The following is a 20619-nucleotide window of genomic DNA, read 5'->3' on the forward strand; positions in this document are numbered from 1 at the left end:
ACTACACGAGGAATAGTCCTGTCAGGCCTCTCGCGTGCTCTCTCTGATTATAGAACAGTACAGCACAGAACAGGCCCTTCGGCCCTCAATGTTGTGCCGAGCCATGATCACCCTACTCAAACCCACATATCCACCCTATACCCGTAACCCAACAACCCCCCCCTTAACCTTACTTTTTTATTAGGACACTACGGGCAATTTAGCATGGCCAATCCACCTAACCCGCACATCTTTGGACTGTGGGAGGAAACCGGAGCACCCGGAGGAAACCCACGCACACAGGGGGAGGACGTGCAGACTCCACACAGACAGTGACCCAGCTGGGAATCGAACCTGGGACCCTGGAGCTGTGAAGCATTTATGCTAACCACCATGCTACCCTGCTGCCCCTGCTGATTAGAGGAGGAAAAAGAAAGTAAATGTGATTGGGAATGATTTTCCAACATTGAATTGACCTGAAATGAAAACATGAAATGCCATGGCAGCATCCGTGAAGAGAAACCCAGAGTTAATGTTTTGAGTCTTATGACTCTTTTTCAGAGTCTCTGGCCTCTGCTTGTAATATAATTGAATAGTATTATTGAATTTACCTGCTTGGTTTCCTGTAGCCGCTGGAAAATGAGTGTGTTTGTGAGGACAAAACTTGAATTAATCACACCCAACACAGTAGCACAGTTGCTTCGCAGCTTCAGGTTCGATTCCCGGCTTGGATCACTGTCTGTGCGGAGTCTGCACGTTCTCCCCGTGTCTGCGGGGGTTAAATTGCTCTTGGTGTCCAGAAAAGATTAGGTGGGGTTACTGGGTTAAAAAAAAAATTAGAGTACCCAATTAATTTTTTCAAATTAAGGGGCAATTTAGCATGGCCAATCCACCTAGCCTGCACATCTTTGGGTTGTGGGGGAGAAACCCACTCAAACACGGGGAGAATGTGCAAATTCCACACGGACAGCGACACAGAGCCGGGATCGAACCTTGGACCTCGGCGCCGTGAGGCAGCAGGGCTAATTCCCTGCGCCACCATGCTGCCCTGTGGGGTACTGGGTTACGGTGATAGGTTGGAGGCGTGGGCTTGGGTGGGTTGCTCTTTCCAAGGGCCTGCCCGGCCAGAATGGGCCAAAATAGCCTCCTCCTGCACTGTAAATTCCATGAAAAATCTACACCCATTATTGAAGTCCCTCCCAACATTCACATGTGAAGAGTTCCCATTTGGCCAAGATACAGATGGGTTTCTCAGCACCTTCAGGAGGGGTGATGGTTTGGGGAAGAGAATGAACAGTGAGGAATGTGTGAACATTAGTCTGGTTAGGCTAACTTAAGATATGGTCTTGTAGCCCCACCTCCTCCAAAAATAAACCAGTGGCCATTCCCAGGGGAGATAGACCACTCGGTCAAATCCTTCTCCTTCAGCCCCAATCCTCAAACTAGCTGCAAGGAGGTTTGTGCACGAGCCCTGTAGCAGAGTGTGAATGGAGAAATAATAATTATTAAGTGTCTTGTTACTTTACAACCAATATTAATATTCATTCAGTGATGATTGTCGCCTGATTATACCTGGGGTTTATGGGTCTGTCAGAAATCCTTTATTTAAAAAAAGAGAATTCACTTGCCAAGGCCAACTTTTGGGATGGGAACTTCTTGGCTGTCATTGATGATGGGATGATTGATTGCTACCGGACAGCATTTTGCGATTGGGGTCCATCAGCCACTGAATCAACCCAATCCCATCACTGAAACATTAGAATGATCGCATTCAAATGGTCATTGGATAGGCATATGGACGATAAGGGAATAGTGTGGATGGGCTTTAGAGGGGTTTCACAGGTTGGCGCAACATTGAAGGGCCTATACTCTGCTGTAATGTTCTATGTTCTGATTTGTTTAGTCGTGACTCTGATTGCAATTTATCTGATTACTGTGTCTTTGTCTCCCTCAGATGACCCTGGCTCCTTTCTAGTTCAGTTGGCAGAGGGCCTAAAGGGTTACCAGGCTCCCAGCGATTGGACACGGCGCCTGAAAGAGGGAGATGTTAAAAAGGAGAAGGCTAATAGGTAGGAATGTAAAAAGGGACTTGAACACTACATATACCTAAAATAAAATTATGCTTTTTATTCGCACAACGCAGATTACCAGACAACATGATGGACGTGTTTTAAGTTATTACCGGATGGGATAGGAGAGGGAGGGCTAATGATTTCCAGCAATTTGAGGTGTTTTGAGTTATGGGTAAAATTAAATATAAGAGATTGACATGGAACAAGATAAACCTTGAAGTTGTGAAAAAATTCAGGGCAAGTGGTGAAGAAGAAACTGTGACTATTTAAGATGAACTGGAATAGGTAGATGAAGGGATGTGGGAGTCGGGTCAGAAAAAGGCCATTCAGCCCATGTTAGTTTTCTTTCAAGAAAAGAATCAGCTAGTCCCATTCCACAGCCCTTTCCACATGGCCATTCAAAATGTATTTTTATTTTACGGTGCTTATTTAGTTCCCTTTGAGAGTCACGATTGGAGCTGCCTCCATGACACTCTCGGGGAAATGCCTTACAGATCCCAAGCACTTGCAGCTTGAAAATGTTTTTCTTCATGTCGCTGTTGATTCTGTTGCCATTGCAGAAAAAGTAATTAGGACTGTGTGCTCTGGTTCTGATGGGAGAAATGGCTTGTTTCCATTTTGTAACTTGTGTGTATTTTCCAATCAAACCACTGGGGGGGAGGGGGGGGGGAGAGAGACACTCGTCCTTAAAAGTGTTGTTGGTATTTTGCTCCCATCTGCCACATGGCCCTCTACTAAGATTTTAATGAAAGGTCCTCTGACGACTGCTATTTAACCAGTGAATACCTAAATCAAATAACCCTGCTTTGATCTCTTCGACTGAATTTGGCTTGTATTCCGAGGATTGGAAATTTGGAGGTGAACTGATTGAGGTGTTTAAAACATTAAAAGATGTTCATAGGGTAAACGCAAAGTAAATATGTTGTCTGGTGGCAAGCCTGGGGGCAATCAAGAACAAGCCTGGGGGCAATCGAGAACCAGCCTGGGGGCCAATCGAGAACCAGCCTGGGGGCCAATCGAGAACCAGCCTGGGGGCCAATCGAGAACCAGCCTGGGGGCCAATCGAGAACCAGCCTGGGGGCCAATCGAGAACCAGCCTGGGGGCCAATCGAGAACCAGCCTGGGGGCCAATCGAGAACCAGCCTGGGGGCCAATCGAGAACCAGCCTGGGGGCCAATCGAGAACCAGCCTGGGGGCCAATCGAGAACCAGCCTGGGGGCCAATCGAGAACCAGCCTGGGGGCCAATCGAGAACCAGCCTGGGGGCCAATCGAGAACCAGCCTGGGGGCCAATCGAGAACCAGCCTGGGGGCCAATCGAGAACAAGGAGGCACATTGTAAAATTCGAGCTAGGCCATTCAAAAGAAGTAATGTGAAGTCGCCACAGTCCCAGATGACCCTAGGTTGCTTTCCCGTTTGAGGGGGAGAGCTGACTGGTGGTGATTTAACCGGAGGGTCACCACACCTTTGGCGAGGGGCAAGGTTGAGCAGGTTCATGAATAACCTAGCGCTGCTGGCCTAGCTCTGCGTCACGACCCGCTGTCCAGCCAACTGAACTAAACCAGCCGAGACCACTCCCGAGTGCAATTAGAAAATTATTTTTCATAGAAAGGGTGCTAGAAATTTGTAACTCTGTTCTCCCTTTTAAATGGTTGTTGATGTCGATGCTGAGACAATAGGAATTTTCAAACTGATAAAGTCAGATTTTTTTTCTTATCCGAGGGTACCCAAAAATATTGAGTTGTGGTCTAATTGAGTAGCGGGGGAGCCTTGTGGCATGTCTGGTTGAGGGATGGGGGGAATGGACCTCTGTCTATGGCAAGCCAACCAAAGGTCCATTGACTTTGGTGGGACTGGAAGATCCCACCCGTGGGCAGGGCTGGAAAATTCCAGCCTATTTCTGCGCGAGGTTAGCCGATCTCCATGTTTGATAGTAAGACTGTTGTAATTAGTCTGGTCACTTGGAGTTTGGGAGATGAATCAGCTGAGGATTCCAATCCCAACTGCTGGCGATGGAACCCTGCAGCGATTTGCATGTACATTCATGAAGGCCCCGCCTTCTCAACTATCTTGCCTGAGGTGTGGTGATCCTCCGGTTAAATCACCACCAGTCAGCTCTTTCCCCCTCAAAGGGGAAAGCAGCCTATGGTCATCTGGGCCTCTGGTGACTTTACTTTATGAGGATGCCCCAAAGGTCAAATAGACTCATCAATTGCTGTCAAGGCTTACACACAAGTAGTACTTTTAGATCAAGTCAGCAGACTCTGAAGAAACAGTGGTCATCAAAGGGTCGATGCCTTTAAGAGGGAGTGGACCAGGCTAATGAGATGAGGACTGGAACTATTGCTGATTTAAATTGTAGTTGAGTTGCATTGTTGGGAGACTTGAATGCTGGCAATACATTTTGGAGGTGTAGCTGAACTTTACAATAATGAAGTACAGTACCAATTATGGTGGAAAGTTTAAAACAACAGGAGGTGAGAATTAGATATTCGGAAGCTGGCAGTGAGAAGGGAAGTTGGGAACTGTTTTCATGCCAAATTGAGGGATAAATACTTGACCAAGTTACCAGAGATTGTCATGAAGCAGGCGGTAAAATAATTCCACAAACTATTTCCTTTTATTGAAAGTGCAAGGATGATGTGTGATTAAGTGTAGGTAAGGCTGAGATCAATCAAAAATGGGTGTGGGGGGTTGCGGGGTCCAATAGCCTTTCCCTATCCTAAAAATGATGGTGTTTTCATAGGTTCTTGTGTTTATGAATCACCTTGTATCCTCGAGCTTTTCAGTGTTATTAATGTAAAATTTATTTTTCAACTATAGTCAGTGTTGTAGAGAACTGCCCCAAGATTCCTCAGATGGCAAATGAGGTGACTTACCAGGCACTTTGTTTCTGGCAGTGTTGGTTGAGAGAGGATTATTGGCCAGGACGCTTGGAATAGGTCCTGCTCCTTGATAATGGTTAGGGCACCTCGTGTCCATACAGGTGGGGTACCATTTAAAATGATCCATCCAAAAGTAGGCATTACTCAGTACTACTCAATAGCATCAGCCTAGCTTGTGTTCTTGGGTTGGACTTTAATACTTTATAAAAAAAAAATAAAAAAATTTAGAATAGCCAATTATTTTTTTCCAATTAAGGGACAATTTAGCCAATCCACATGACCTGCATATCTTTGGGTTGTGGGAGTGAAACCCACACAGACACGGGGAGAATGTGCAAACTCCACACAGACAGTGACCCGGGGGCGGGATCGAACCCAGGTCTTTAGCACAGTTAGGCAGCAGTGCTAACCACTGCGCCACCGTGCCGCCCTTGGATTTGAATCCTTAATGGATTCACTGGTTCAGAAATCCTGGAATTCTCTTCCTAACAAGACTACACTGTATACATACACCATGTGTGGACAGTGCAAATAGGATGGGAAACAAATGCTGGCCTTGCCAGTAACCACCCGCATTCTGTAAACACATTTAAAAAATGCTAGCTGAGATGAGAGTGCTACCAATTTTAAGTCATAATTTGAGGGTTTTAACGTTGGGATGGGTCAGTTGAGGTGGATATGAGCAGGTGTGTGAGCTGCTGAGAGGACATAGTTTCTGAAATTGAATATTCATTTATTATCTTTCAGTGAAAAGGCAGTGGAAGAAGTGGCAAAACACCTGAATCCACTGAAGGTTCTGCATCGCGTTGAGCATCTGATGGAGGAGGACAGCATAATAGTGACGGATGGGGGTGACTTTGTGGGTAGTGCTGCTTATATCCTGAAACCCCGCGGGCCGCTCCGATGGCTTGATCCTGGTTAGTACAGACAAAATTGTTGAAGGTGTTAAAAGGGGAGTGGGATGATCAACCAGAGGTCCTTATAGCAAAATGGACATTGATAAGACCTGGCTAGAGTCCAGCTGTGATTTCCTTTCTCTGGTTAAGTAACCGGTTAACAGTCGCCCTCTACGAGACATTTTACATGGATGGGGTGCCAATGTGTTAGCACCACTGGGAGAGGGGGGGTTAGGGGAAGAATATTTACATAAGTTCCAACTTTAGCAGATGTCAAATTTGCAATGAATTATAGAATTTAGCATTTTATCAGATTCTCCGAACATCTCAAAATGCCTCGTAATCAATGAATTACTTTTGCAGTCACTGTTATTGAGCGAATGCACTTAGGATACAGCAAGGCTTCACACAGGAGAACTGAATGATCAGATAATCTGCTTTTAGCAGTGTTGGTTAAAAGAAAATTATTGGCCAGGGTATCAAGTTTAAAAAATATATATTTTTTATTTTTATATTTATATTAAAAATATCTTATTTGTGACGTGGGCGTCGCTGGCTGGGCCAGCATTTATTGCCCATCCCTAATTGCAGTTGAGGGGACAGTTAAGAGTCAACCATGTTGCTTGTGGATCTGGAGTCACATTTGGGCCGGACCAGGTAAGGATGGCAGATTTATTTCCCGAAAGGACATTAGTGAACCAGATGGGTTTTTACGATAATCGATAATCGTAGTCACTATTAAACCTTTAATTGCACATTTTTATTGAATTCAAATTTTGTCATCTGCGATGGTGGGCTTCGAACCGGGGGTCACCAGAGGGTTAGCCTGGGTTTATGAATTACTAGCACAGTGACAATACCACTACACTCACTCTGCTGTTTGAATAGTGCCAAGGATCTGAAATGAGCAGGTCGATAAGAGTCACTTAATACCTTGGCTGAAATTCAGCACATTGGGACAATGCAGCATTCCCTCGATAGTGCACCAAAGTCTCTGTATATATTGAGTGCCTCAGACTCTAGTGGAAGCTGCTACCTGTTGACTGGGGAGAAAGCTTAAATCATTGTTCTTTAATTTTAGCATCAGTTTTTTGATGTTTACATTAAATAATGAGCCCTAAGGTATCTGGTCAGGCTGAGAAGAGGACAGGATCAACGTCAGTGGAGGTACAGTCAGTAACATAATATTATGTTGAATGAAAGGTGTTAGACTGGACCTGTTTGCTGCTGTGTCTCAAGTTGTACATCAGGCGGGCAGGAAGGCTCAGCTATCGTGTACACGCCCCTGTTGTGTTCAAGATGGCGAATAGCAAAAAATAATTCTGCTTGAGGTTATTTCATTAAAAACAACTTTTGTTTTGAACTATGAGGATCTGAAATGTAAGATTATACCAGCAGGAGTGGATAGGGACCCTTGTCTTATGTGCAGCTTTATAAATGCTAGTAAATTGCCCATGAAATGAACTCTGGCCATTGATGATTTTGAATGAGAACAGATGGTAGAGAGTTGGAAATGCTGTCACATTTAAATTGCTATGTAGAAACGCAGCGGCAAAGGCAATTTGCTCATTTGATCTAACCCTTCATAACACTAAACTTATCTTATTCCCATTACAACTTATCATTCAGCACACTGGGACAATGCAGCATTCCCTCCATCATTCACTGGAACAGGCAGGCAAGGCCTAAGTGACCCTGACCCCTAACAGTGCAGCACTCCTTTTCAGTGTTGCACTGGGGTGTTGTTCCATGTTGGTAATGCAACTTCTGGTGTGAAGCTTGAACTCATAAACTCTAATCTGTTTCTAAGCAGTGTCTACATTTCTAACTAATTTTTCATCTCTCTGGTCTTTTTGTTCCCAGGAGCTTTTGGGACACTTGGAGTTGGTGGTGGGTTTGCACTTGGAGCCAAGCTCTGCAGGCCAGAGTCACAGGTCAGTTTATTTTCCTTCTTTTCTACCTCACAGGAGCTATATGCAAAAGTTGGCTGCTCTGGCTTATGGCTTATCATTTTCAGAAAGCAAGTGAGGGAGTTGTAATACTTACTAAAAAAATCATCACAGTATTTAAATGCCTTGTTAAAAGTTTTGGTTGACTTGAGAACCTGTGTGAGAGAAATCTAGGCTGCCAAAGTCTTGATTAATTGGTGCCATGTTAATACTGCCTATCTGCTTCTAGCCCTTCATCTCTGGGATCTGGGTTCAAATACAGACTGTTGAGGTGAGGCTTTGCTCAGTATGGACATTTCAGCAGAGGGATGATGTATGTGTCCCAGGAAATTATCTGTTGCAAAGCCCTAATTCTCTGCTATAATTAAAGCAAAATGGGGTGGCATGGTGGCACAGTGGTTAGCACTGCTGCCTCACGATGCTGAGGACCTGTGTTCAATCCCGGCCCCGGGTCACTGTCCGTGCGGAGTTTACACATTCTCCCCGTGTCTGCGTGGGTCTCACCCCCACAACCCAAAGATGTGCAGGGTAGGTGGATTGGCCATGCTAAATTGCCCCTTAATTGGAAAGAAATAATTGGGTACTCTAAATTTATTTTAATAAAAGCAAAATACTGTAGATGCTGGAATCTGAAACACAAATGGATAATGAGGATTTTGGGGGAATTTGGCTGGTTTTCGGGGTGTAAATTGAATAAGGGGAAAGGCGAGATGTTTGCGATCCAGGCAAGGGGGAAGGAGAGATGATCGGAAGAGTGGTGGGAGGGAGCTTTCGTTATTTGGGAATCCAGGTGGCATGGGACTGAGGGCTGTTACATAAACTAAATTTGACCCGGCTAGTAGAACAGATAAAGGAGGACTTTCGAGGGTGGGACATGATCCCTCTGTCACTGGCAGGGAGATTATAGTCCGTGAAAATGACGGTCCTCCCGAGTTTTCTGTTTGTTTTTCAGTGCCTCCCCATCTTTATCCCAAGGGCCATTTTTAAATGAGTAAACAAGGTGATTTTGGGTTTTGTGTGGGTGGGTAAAACCCCACGAGTAAAGAAAGTGTTGCTGGAGCGTAGTCGAGGGGAGGGTAGGTTGGCACTGCCCAACTTTAGCAACTGTTACTGGGGGGCAAATGTAGCCATGATTAGGAAGTGGGCAGTGGGGGTGGGGGGGGGGGGTGTATGGGAGCGAGTAGAGGTGGCATCATGCAAGGACACAGGTTTGGTGGCATTGGTAACGGCACCTCTGCTGTTCTCACCGGCCCGATACTCCACAAGCCCGGTGGTAGTGACGGACCCGAGAGTCTGGGGACAGCGGAGGAAGCACATGAGAGTGGAGGGAGCATCGATCTGGACTGCAGTCGGCAATAACCATTGATTTGTACCGGGAAGGCTGGATGGGGGTGTTTCTGAGATGGCAGAGAGCAGGGATTGAGAGGATGGGGAATCTATTTATAGATGGGAGCTTCCCCTGTTTGAAGGATTTAGCGGAGAAATCTGAACTGTCAGCAGGAAATGGATTCAGATATCTGCAGATACGGGATTTTCTGCTAAGGCAAGTTTCGACCTTTCAGCTCCTACCGCCACGGTGGGCTACAGGACAGGGTAGTCCTGTAGCCCACAATGTAGTCTGTAGTCCAGAATGAAGGTGGGAGAGGTGGAGGTTTTGGATATTTATAAAGAACTCATGGAGTCGGAGGAAACGCAGACAGAGGAGCTGAAGCGCAAATGGGAAGATGAGCTAGGAGGGGGGGGGGGGGGGGTGTTAGATTATTGTTTAGAGGTGGGACTTGTGAGGGAGGGAGGCGGTCTTTGCACTATGTTTATATTTGTATTTGTACTGTTTACTCTTGCTATTATAAAATTATAAATGCCTTAAAATGTTTTTCACAAAAAAAAGTTTGCAGATGACGCACAAATATGTGGTGTGATAAATAGCGAGGAGGAAAGCCTTAGATTGCAGGACAATATAGATGGGCTGGTCAGATGGATAGAATAGTGGCAAACTGAATTTAACCCTCGATGGTGTGAACTGAACCATTTTAGGATGACTAACAAGGCAAGAGAGAACAGCGGGAGGAAGTACAGAGAGACCTCTGGGTGCATGCCCACAGGTGCCTGAACTCAGGAGGACAGGTAGTTAAGGTGGTTAAGAAGACATATGAGCTACTTGCCTTGATTAGCCGAGGCATAGAATGCAAGAGCAGGGAGGTTACGATGGAACTATATAAAACGCTGATTAGGCCACAGCTAGAGTACTGTGTGCAGTTCTGGTCACCACACTTTAGGGAGGAAGTGATTGCACAAGAGAGGGTGCAGAGGAGATTGACCAGGATGTTGCCTTGGCTTGAAGTGTTTTTACTGTGAAAAGAGGCTGGTTAGGCTGGGCTTGTTCTCCTCAGTGCAGGGAAGGTTGAGGGGGACCAGATTGAGGTGTACAAAACTCTGAGGGACATAGATGGGGTAAATAGGAAGAAATGTTTACCCTTAGTTGTAGGGCCAAATACCAGGGGGCATAGATTTACGGTAAGGGCAGTAGATTTAGAGGGGATTTGAGGAAATTCTTTTTCACCCAGAGAGTGATGGGAATCTGGACCTCACTGTCTGACAGGGTGGTGAAGGTGGGAGCCCTCAACGTTTAAGGAGCTTTTAGATGAGCACTTGAAATGCCATAGCATGCACGGCCATGGACCAAGTGCTAGACAATGCGATTAGAATAAATAGGTGCTTGATGGCCCGAAGGGCCTCTTTCTGAACTTTAAAAGTCTATGACTAGTCTGTTGGCCGTGCTGCTCAGCAAAAATATAGATTCACTGTTGTCCTTGCCTTTAGCAGCTCTCAATTCCAGCAATTTGTGGGACAAAATTATTTGGAGCCGAAGGCCAAGGGGATAAAGAATTTAACACATGGTGCTGATTGAGAGATGGCTGCAGGAACAATTCTGGACCATTGGTGGGGTACAGGAACCCTTGCTCTACATCTGATCTGTTCCTGGCTTGGACTACTGAATAACAGTACTGAGTACAAGAGGAATATGGTTCTGTCCTCGGCACAGACTTGAGTCACAAGCATTGATCATTGTGCCGATTTAGAGAGATCAGAATCCATGTGTTTTATTTTTGTCTAGGTTTGGATAGTTTATGGAGATGGTTCCCTTGGCTACAGCATCGCTGAATTTGACACGTTCAAACGCCACAAGGTAAGTGTCACGTGGCTGATTCTCAATTGAGTATTTGTAAATTTCAGTTATTTCTTACTGTTGTAGCAAGTGCAACACATTCAAAGTCAATTCTCTTTTTAAAAACTCATTCATGGGATGTGGATGCTGCTGGCTCGGCAGCATTTGTTGCCCATCCCTAATTGCCCTTGTGAGCTGTCACCTTGGACCACTGCAGTCCATATGGTGCAGGTACACACAATGCTGCCACTTTAGTCCTTTGCACAATTGCTTTTCTAGTGGGAGTAGTCTGTGCTCAGGCTTTCTGTGCTAAACCTTGTCGTTAGTCTAGTGAGTAATGGTCCCAACCTGTACCTTGTGACTCACTGAAACCAGTCCTTGTGTGGATTAGGCCTGATGTCCTTAGGCTTCGTGGGAAGCATTTTTCATCAGAACTAGGAGCAGGAATAGGCAATTCAACCACTCGGCCATTCAACATGATCATGGCTGATCTCTTGGCCTCAACTCCACTTCTCTGCTCGTTCTCCATAACCTTCAACCCATTATTTATCTCCTCATATTTACAGTCCTGGCATCCACTGCACCCTGTGGTTAGTGAGTTCTGCAGATATGCAATCTTTGAGAGAAGTAATTTCTTCAGTGACATTGCTCCAAGTCTGGACTTGCACAGACTCCAGACTGAATAAGAACAGCGGATGTTTCCTTCACTATTGAACGTTAGTGAGCTAGATGAATTTTTACAACGTCTTGTCATTTCATGGTCACCACTGACGCAAGCTTTTTAATTCAGATTTTATTTGATATGGATACACTGTTATTAATCCAGTTCTTGCTCCGCCTTCCCCAAACAATTAGCTAACGTTTTTAGATAGAGTCTGAAAGAGCATTTTGCTTTGACAAATGTGCATAACATCAATCGTGTGTGAGGGGGGGGGAATGCGTGTGTGAGGGGGGTGGGGGTGTGTGTACGGGGGATGTATGCATGAGGGGTGGTGGTGGGGGGATTGTTGCGCCTGTGTGTTTACAATTATGTATCTCACAAATTAATGTGCCTTTTCAGACTCCTGTGATCGCCTTGGTCGGCAATGATGCCGGCTGGAGCCAGATTTCCCGAGAGCAGGTTCCATTGCTGGGCAGCAACGTGGCCTGTGGCCTGGCATACACCGGTACGTGGTTAGGTCTTCCACTGTGCTAATACATTTCCTGTCTTGGCAAGCTTCTCCGCACTCCGCTTGTTGTATCAATAGTGGACAGGGGAATGAAAGAGCGATGAATGTTGATTCATATCCAGCTGTCTAATTGCTTACTCTGAGCCAGTGTTGCTGAGCAGATAGTAAGACCAATATGCAGGTGTATCTGGCTGAGAATGTAAAGTGAAAACCTGCTTATGCCTTTTAATCCACTGCGGCAGATGGTGGCCGCTAACCCAAGTGTCCATTCTTCATGAGTGAGTTTAGGCAGTGTCGGCAGACTGTTCTACTCTGGAGACTGAACCTCCAAGTGATTTCAAGGTCCCCACTCATAGAGTGAGTGAATATTGGAAAGTGTAATGCCCAAGCCTCTTCTCATGCATTTCCAAGGAGTGTCATGTAGAAATGGATGTTTATGAAATAACTGTAGTGGATGTATCTTTAAGAAATGGGTGTTTATCAATTGGTTGCAGTGATGTCAGTGTGTGGGCGGAGCTGAGCCATGACGCTGATTTTACCTTCGCTTTGAACAAAAAGCTGGTGTGTGTAAAGGTGGGACCTGTAAAGGAGGGAGACGGCTTTTGCAGTATGTTTATAGTTTCATGTGATGTGTTATGTACTCTGGGATAACACAGGCTGCAACTCGATGTAGCTTTGACCAAAAGATACTCCAGACTTTGAAGTAAGTTTAATGTGATTTATTGAACCATTAGCACAGTTCTCGGAGTTCAACTCTCCTGCTAATCTTGCTATAGTAACTCAGTCTAACTAACCAGTCTGTTCTAAGCCACGTGGTGGGTGTGATGCTTCTGATCTGCCCCTGTCCTACTCTCTGTGTCGCCTGTGGAAAGAGACAGAGCATGTGTGCCCTGTCATTTTATATGGGTTGTGCAATGCCCCCTTGTGGTAATGTCACCTCTGGGTGTCTTGACTGCTCATTGGTCGTGTCCTATTCTAAGTGTTCATTAGCTGTATGTCTGCATGTCATGACGTCTCTGGTGCTCCTCTAGTGTTTACATAGTCGTAGTGTATTTACATTAACCCCTTGTGTATTTACAGTGATGCATATCACCACACCCCCCTTTTTTTGTGTTACATATTTTCTGTACAGTGTTAAAGAAAATTGAACAAAATAGTTGGATAAGTGATGACATGTCCAAGTCATGATAACAGTGATGATTATACAATACCAAATAATATGAGTCCAAAGTTCATGAATTTACTTGGTCGAGTAGCTTTCTTGTTTTGTTATTGAACTGTCAATGTTGATGTTGTCATTTCCTTGTGAACGCCGTCAGTGTCCCTGTGCTTAAGGAACCAAGAAGTCATCAGGAGGTGTTCAAATGGTCAAATCATTTCGTTGTCTGATTTGGACTCTTTTTTTTCGATGCTTGTAGTAGCGATTTTTGATGTCATCTTTCCTGTCTGATCTGGACTGGTGTCTGTGTTAACGGTATTGATGCCGTATGTCAGCTGCCTTGGAAGCTGGTCTGCTTCTTTGTAGTGTAACAAATGTGAATTTGTAAGATGCGTTAACATGCCATGGTATGTCTGCACACTTGCCATTATCTTGAGCTGTGCTGTCACAGTGTCCTGCATTGGCAGAGTTGTACCATATTGTACCAGTCGTTGTTTTAGTGTTGTTGTTGTCGCTCTCAATGACCACACCGAGTGGCAAATTCGAGACCTTCACAAAGTTACTTGTGTCCGTGTCTTTTGTGGCATCTGCTGTTTCATTGAGCGTGCCGTCTCTGATTCCGCTCCCCGTCTTGAGTCATTTCCGGTTCACTTGAATCATCTTTGGCTTATCGACGCTCCCCGTCCGGAGCCCTTTCTGGTTTACTGGAATCACTGTTGGTTCCTTGATGCTCCCCCGTCTGGAGTCATTTCAGGTTCTTGTGGAGAGGCTCGAGTAGATGAGGTTTGAATTAACGTGGTGTCACTGGAATCACTAGTAGCCTCACTTTGATTGTCGAGTGCCTCTGTACATACTAGCTGAGATCTGTCAGTCTCGCTGAGACGTCGTACATCTTGTATGGGAATTGTGAAGGCTTTGTCACTTGTCGCATATACAGTGGATAGACCTTCAGTGTCTTCTTGTCAGTTAGATAAGCTGGATAGACTGTCGGAGTCTTCTGGTGGCTCAAATAATTTGGGGAAACTGTCGTAGTCTTTTTGTTGTTCACGTGAGCGTGGTAGACTGTCATCGTCGTCTTGCTGTGCACTTGAGCGTGGCAGACTTGCATCGTCTGCTGCTGGTTGCTCAGATAAGGTTGCTTGACCTTCACGGTCTTGTTCATTCAAGGACTGCGCTCTGGAGTCTTGCGTTGCTTCCATCGTGGAGTCTGTCAACGAGCTTGCTGTGGAGGCTTGTACCGCTCTCTGTGAAGTCTGGCATCGTTCCCTGTGTGGAGTCGTGCAGCGGCCTCGCTGTGATGTTGTCTATGCTAGGCTGAGGATCCTCAAATCCGAAGAACTCGTCCACGACTGTGTCGGATGCTGCAATGTACAACACATCTTGTTGCGGTTCGGATTTGGTACTGAGGTCGCCACGTCCAGTGATGAAATCATCATCTGAGTCGTAGTCTTCAAGGACTAAATCATCTCTTGGGGCAGTGCTAACTGCTTGTTGCAGGCTTCTGCGGAGGTTACTTTCAGCTACTGGTCGAAGTTCAGACATTGTGCTGTCATTCCAGATGAAAGAATTGTGTTTTCTGGCTGTAAATTTTTTTTTCACTATTTTCAGACATTTCCCCTTTAAGTGGGTGTGGTCCGGGGCCTCTGATGTAATGACTCTTGTGACATAGAGCATAGGAATGGATTGCGCATGCGCAGATTGCTTTTCCTGTACTGTGCGCTCCTTTTGCAACTGCGAAACGCACAAAACACTGTTTTGCCGGTTCGCATCTTCTGGGGAACTGTGCATGTGCGGCACCTTGCGCTAGATGGCTGCCAATCAAAACTGCCGTTTGCCTCTGCTGCAAGCCTACCTTTGCCTCGTGGTGAGTATAAGTGCCAGTTTTACCGATTTCCTTTGTGTTTACCTTGCAGTAGTTTTGAAACTTGTCCAGGACTGTCTGGAAGTCTCTCTTGTCCTCCCCTTTGGAGTACTTAAAGGAGTTGAAGATTTCTGTTGCACTTTGACCTGCAATGGTGAGTCGAAGATCTATCTTCTCAGCATCGGCCACACCATCTAGGTCGGATGCTACCATGTAAATCTCAAATCTCTGCTTGAATGCACTCCAGTTGGCACTAAGATTGCCGTGGTACCTGAGCTGCTGAGGAACCGGAATCTCGATCATCTTGCCTGGGTGCTGTTGCTGGTAGTCACTATATAGACACTACTGGTACCATGTTGTATTATGTACTCTGGGATAACACAGGCTGCAACTCGATGCAGCTTTGACCAAAAGACTTTGAAGTAAGTTCAATGTGATTTATTGAACCATTAGCACTGTTCTCGGAGTTCGACTCTCCTGCTAATCTTGCTATAGTAACTCAGTCTAACTAACCAGTCTGTTCTAAGCCAAGTGGTGGGTGTGATGCTTCTGATCTGCCCCTGTCCTAGTCTGTGTCGCCTGTGGAAAGAGACAGAGCATGTGTGCCCTGTCATTTTATATGGGTAATGTCACCTCTGAGTGTCTTGACTGCTCATTGGTTGTGTCCTGTTCTATGTGTTCATTTGCTGTATGTCTGCATGTCATGACATCTCTGGTGCTCCCTCTAGTGTTTACTTAGTTGTAGTGTATTTACATTAACCCCTTGTGTATTTAGTGATGCATATCACTACATCATGTACATTGTTTATTTTGTTGTTATAATACTAAAAATGTTTATTAAAAATAGAAGCTGGTGTGTGTCTTGGTGTTTTAGTTTTGTTTTCAGAGTGAAGAGCTGCAGTGAAAGCAAACAGATGTGCATGGATATCTCTACAAGCTAAAGAATGTTCATTTGGGTGATTTCAAAGCAATACCTGTTTCTGTAGAGAATTTAAACCTGCTGTCTTTCTGTAAAAAGGGTCTTTTGGACTTATGGATGTTAGGAAAGTTATGAAGGTTTACGTATAGAATATTGTATCTGTGGGGATTATTGGTGTTGATAGTTGTCAAGATATTTACTGTGGGTTTATAAAGTGTTAACTGGATTCATAAATAAACATGGTTTTGTTTTAAAAGTACATTAGATCTCTGTTGCTTCACACCTGTAAAGTAGGCCCGTGTGCTTCCCATAACCACAATCTATTAAAAGTTGTCGGTCTGGTGAACTCCATGATACACTTTGGGGTTCTCTAGACCCTGGCCCATAACAGGAACTACTGCAGGCATCATGAGGACATGGAAGAACAATGACTATTATATAATTTATGTCTTTTTTCCACAGATTACCATACAGTTGCTGAGGGATATGGCGGTAAAGGTTTTTTATTGAACAGAGAGAATGAAGATCAAATGGACGATGTAATAAGGGCTGCTCAGGAGGAATGCAGGAATGGGAATCCAACGCTCATCAATGTCCTCATAGGAAAATCAAATTTCAGGGAAGGTTCCATCTCTGTGTAATAACTGCTTCTGTACAGATCATGGATTTGATGTTTCATGTGTGCCTTGCCTCATTATATCCTTGTCCTAGCAGCATAAACAGGCAGAAAACAGAATGGTAAAAGATTGTATATAATCATGCGATGATATTTGCTGCACAAGGTTACAAAATCAAAGACTAATTTACACTAATGACCACAAGCATTTTGATTGGTTTTCTGTTTAAAAAAAAAAATCAGTGTAAATTCTATGAATTTTTAGATTGATCCGTGTGTTACGTTTGTTGAATCCTCGATAGTTGTATGTCACTGGTTAATATTGTGGTATTCGTTGCCCAACCCGGAGGCTGCTTGAACAATCCGAGGAGCCTGGAAGACTTGCTGCTCGGCGTGCCTGAGTGGGCTGCCAGGCTGTGGCGTATGGACTGTGAAAGTGAGGTTGATTCCTACACGTGGGTCTGGCTTAAATAAAGCCAAGGGCCTTTCTTAATTTTTCTTCATTTCTCCTTTGTTTGGTAGGTGACCGGCCTCCAACGCCCACAGGATGTAATTGAACCCATGGCCTGGCTGTCTGATCGCAGGCACATCACCACCTACCATCCTCCTCATCCCACTTATATACTTATCAGGAGCCTCTAGGTCCTTAAACCTTTCAACTGATGCTGTCTGCTTGAATTCAGTGTCCATAGAGTGGTGGTGAATGGGAATTGTCCATAGAACATTACAGCGCTGTACAGGCCCTTCGGTCCTCGATGTTGTGCCGACCTGTGAAACCAACCTGTGAAACCAATCTAAAGCCTATCTACACTATTCCATTATCATCCATATGTTTATCCAATGACCATTTAAATGCCCTTAATGTTGGCAAGTACATTTCTGTTGCAGGCAGGGCATTCCATGCCCTTACTACTCTCTGAGTACATAGAACATAGAACAGTACAGCGCAGAACAGGCCCTTCGGCCCTCGATGTTGTGCCGAGCAATGATCACCCTACTCAAACCCACATATCCACCCTACACCCGTAACCCAACCCCCCTTTAACCTTACCTTTTTTAGGACACTACGGGCAATTTAGCATGGCCAATCCACCTAACCCGCACATCTTTGGACTGTGGGAGGAAACCGGAGCACCCGGAGGAAACCCACGCATACACGGGGAGGACGTGCAGACTCCGCACAGACAGTGACCCAGCTGGGAATCGAACCTGGGACCCTGGAGCTGTGAAGCATTTATGCTAACCACCATGCTACCGTGCTGCCCTACCTCTGACATCTGTCCTATATCTATCTCTCCTCAGTTTAAAGCTATGTCCCCTCGTGCTAGCCATCACCATCCAAGGAAAAAGGCTCTCACTGTCCATCCTATCTAATCCTCTGATCATCTTGTATGCCTCTTTTAAGTCACTTCTTAACCTTCTTCTCTCTAACGTAAACACCTCAAGTCCCTCAGCCTTTCCTCACAAGATCTTCCCTCCATATCAGACAACATCCTGGTAAATCTCCTCTGCACCCTTTCCAATGCTTCCACGTCCTTCCTGTAATGTGGCGACCAGAACTGCATGCAGTTCTCCAAATGCGGCCGCACCAGTTTTGTACAGCTGCAACATGACTTCATGGCTCAAAAACCCAATCCCTCTACCAATAAAAGCTAAAACACTGTTCGCCTTCTTAACAACCCTACCAACTTGGGTGTCTCTACACTTTCCCTCAATCTTTTTTTTTTCAAATCTTCATCCAATTCCCATTTTCAAATGAAGTTTTGCTTCCTGAGCCACTTGTGGTAAAGCCATTCCATTATCTGATTGACTTCCAACATATGGACATGTACAAATTAGGAGCAGCACTCAGCCTCTCTAACCTGCTCTGCCGTTTAATGAGATCATGGCTGATCTGATTGTGGCCTCAACTGAGATTTTGATGCTTTTTGGCTGCTACCCCAGAATGTGTTCCTGAACACGAGGTGACATCTTGAAATAAATTCCAGAAATCCTCAATAATGGGCAAATCCAAGTTTGCAGGCACGAGTGCTGCTGTCTGCTTACTGCTGCTTCTATTCCAAGAGATGTATGAGAGGGCAAGGAACCAGACTATTGGTGATTCTTATGATGCCCAGTTGCCTGTCACGTACGCCCTGCCTTTACCTGTGCCCAGTATTCTGAGAAAAGGCGGCGGCTGTCCACATGGAGAAAGCACCTGCTCCCCAGCTGATCCCAGCCAATTAAATTGATCCTGGTCTCCATCTTGGCTTCTGATATAACCCTATGACCCCTGCATGGTTCTCCAAACTCAACCAAAGCTATCAGCAAGGTGAAGCAAGTTATACTCGGTGATGTCCCAATCCCGAAAAGGCTGAACATTTGGCATTCCTGTCACCAAGTGAAAAGAGCTCAGTCTTTGAACTATCGTCACTTATTCCTGGTGTCATTGTCGTGAATCTTCAATGCACCTTTCCATAGAATTGATATCCTGTTTATAATGGGGCATTCAGAACTGCACGCGGTAATCCCAACTGTAGCCAAAGCAGAGTTGTGTAATAATTCAGCATTGCCTTCTGACTTTCAGGTTCCCTTTCTCCTGTTCGAAGCCTGGAATCCTATTTGTTTTTTTATGGTGTGCACTTAAGATCTTTGTATCTAATTTTAGTTCTCTCAGTTCTTAACTTCCTTCCCCTGCAAAAATAATGAATAGGCTGTTCTTTATATTGATCCTGAATCTGCTAAACCTGCCCATATCTTTTTATTCTGCCTCATAGTTTGATCCCCTAATTTAGTACAGTTCTACCACTTGTATCAGTGTGCTGGGGACCATTCTAATCTTGTCAACAACGAGGAAGTAATATATAAATTAAATTGAATCGTCACTGAATTTATTTTTAAATTTCTGTACATTTTTTGATTAATTTTTCTTAACTCTGTAAAATGAATACTTCAGATTAATGTTGATATTTATCCAGATAGTTAGCGGCTTCAATTTATTTTAATGGCTATATGAGAGAGAGTGATATCTGCAATCCTTCATGTATGCTAAATGCTTCTTTCCATGCTAACCTAACTAAACCTTGGTTGGATTCCATCATTGTCATCTTGACTCTTTACTGTGGCCATGGTATTTTCATTTGCCAGTGCTGCATTAGGCCGATCCAGTGCATTCACTATGCAGCAGGATTTCTGAACACTTTTTGTAAGCCATGATCTTCATGTCAAACCTTATTGTTGGCGTTGTCGTCACTATTTGGCTGTGAAGGCATTGAGGTCTCCCTCTTGTGGCTCACCGTGGAAACCACACAATCTTTTTGAACAATTTTGTTTTTCCAATCCCTAGCCTTTCTTTAAATTGTATGTTGCCCCAATAAGTTTTTATCTTCAGCTCTATCTTGGTGTTGACAGCTGCCAAAGCTTTGAGCTAAATGTTTTTTTGAGCACTTAATATTTGGAATAATTCCTCCATTTATTGGCTGGATTAAAAACGTAGTGTTTGGAAGAAGAAAATACAATTTATTAGGTTGAAGATCATGAAATGAAGGTGTGCAGAGCAGATGCCACTGATTATGCTACTTTCCAGCTGAGCATAGTCATATTTTCATCCATAGAATCATAGAATTTACAGTGCAGAAGGAGGGCATTCGGCCCATCGAGTCTGCACTGGCCCTTGGAAAGAGCACCCTACCCAAACCCACATTTCCACCCATTTTTGGACACTAAGGGCAATTTAGCTTGGCCAATCCACCTGATGTGCACATCTTTGGACTGTGGGAGGAAACCGGAGCACCCGGAAGAAATACACGCAGACTCAGGGATAACATGTAGACTCCACACAGACCGTGACCCAAGCCGGGAATCGAACCTGGGACCCTGCAGCTGTGAAGCAACTGTGCAACTGTGCTGCCCATCTTGTACAACTATCCAATCTCATTCTCAATTGACTGGAAGATGGTTAATCTTCTGT

The 20619-nt window shown here is 44.8% G+C and overlaps 1 protein-coding gene across 1 annotated transcript in view; it reads left to right on the forward strand.

The window, feature by feature from the left end:
• The window catches only part of ilvbl (ilvB (bacterial acetolactate synthase)-like), a 43540-nt gene extending 26030 nt beyond the window's left edge, over positions 1 to 17510 (forward strand). Inside the window, exons 10-15 of the mRNA XM_038778754.1 lie at positions 1934 to 2048; positions 5683 to 5852; positions 7695 to 7765; positions 10896 to 10967; positions 12007 to 12112; positions 16517 to 17510. Of these exons, the coding sequence (XP_038634682.1) occupies positions 1934 to 2048; positions 5683 to 5852; positions 7695 to 7765; positions 10896 to 10967; positions 12007 to 12112; positions 16517 to 16695 (713 nt within the window). The 3' untranslated portion in view covers positions 16696 to 17510. The remainder of the gene's footprint in view (positions 1 to 1933; positions 2049 to 5682; positions 5853 to 7694; positions 7766 to 10895; positions 10968 to 12006; positions 12113 to 16516) is intronic.
• The last annotated feature ends 3109 nt before the right edge of the window (positions 17511 to 20619 follow it).

Source organism: Scyliorhinus canicula, chromosome 19, assembly GCF_902713615.1.
Source record: "Scyliorhinus canicula chromosome 19, sScyCan1.1, whole genome shotgun sequence".
NCBI lineage: Eukaryota > Metazoa > Chordata > Chondrichthyes > Carcharhiniformes > Scyliorhinidae > Scyliorhinus > Scyliorhinus canicula.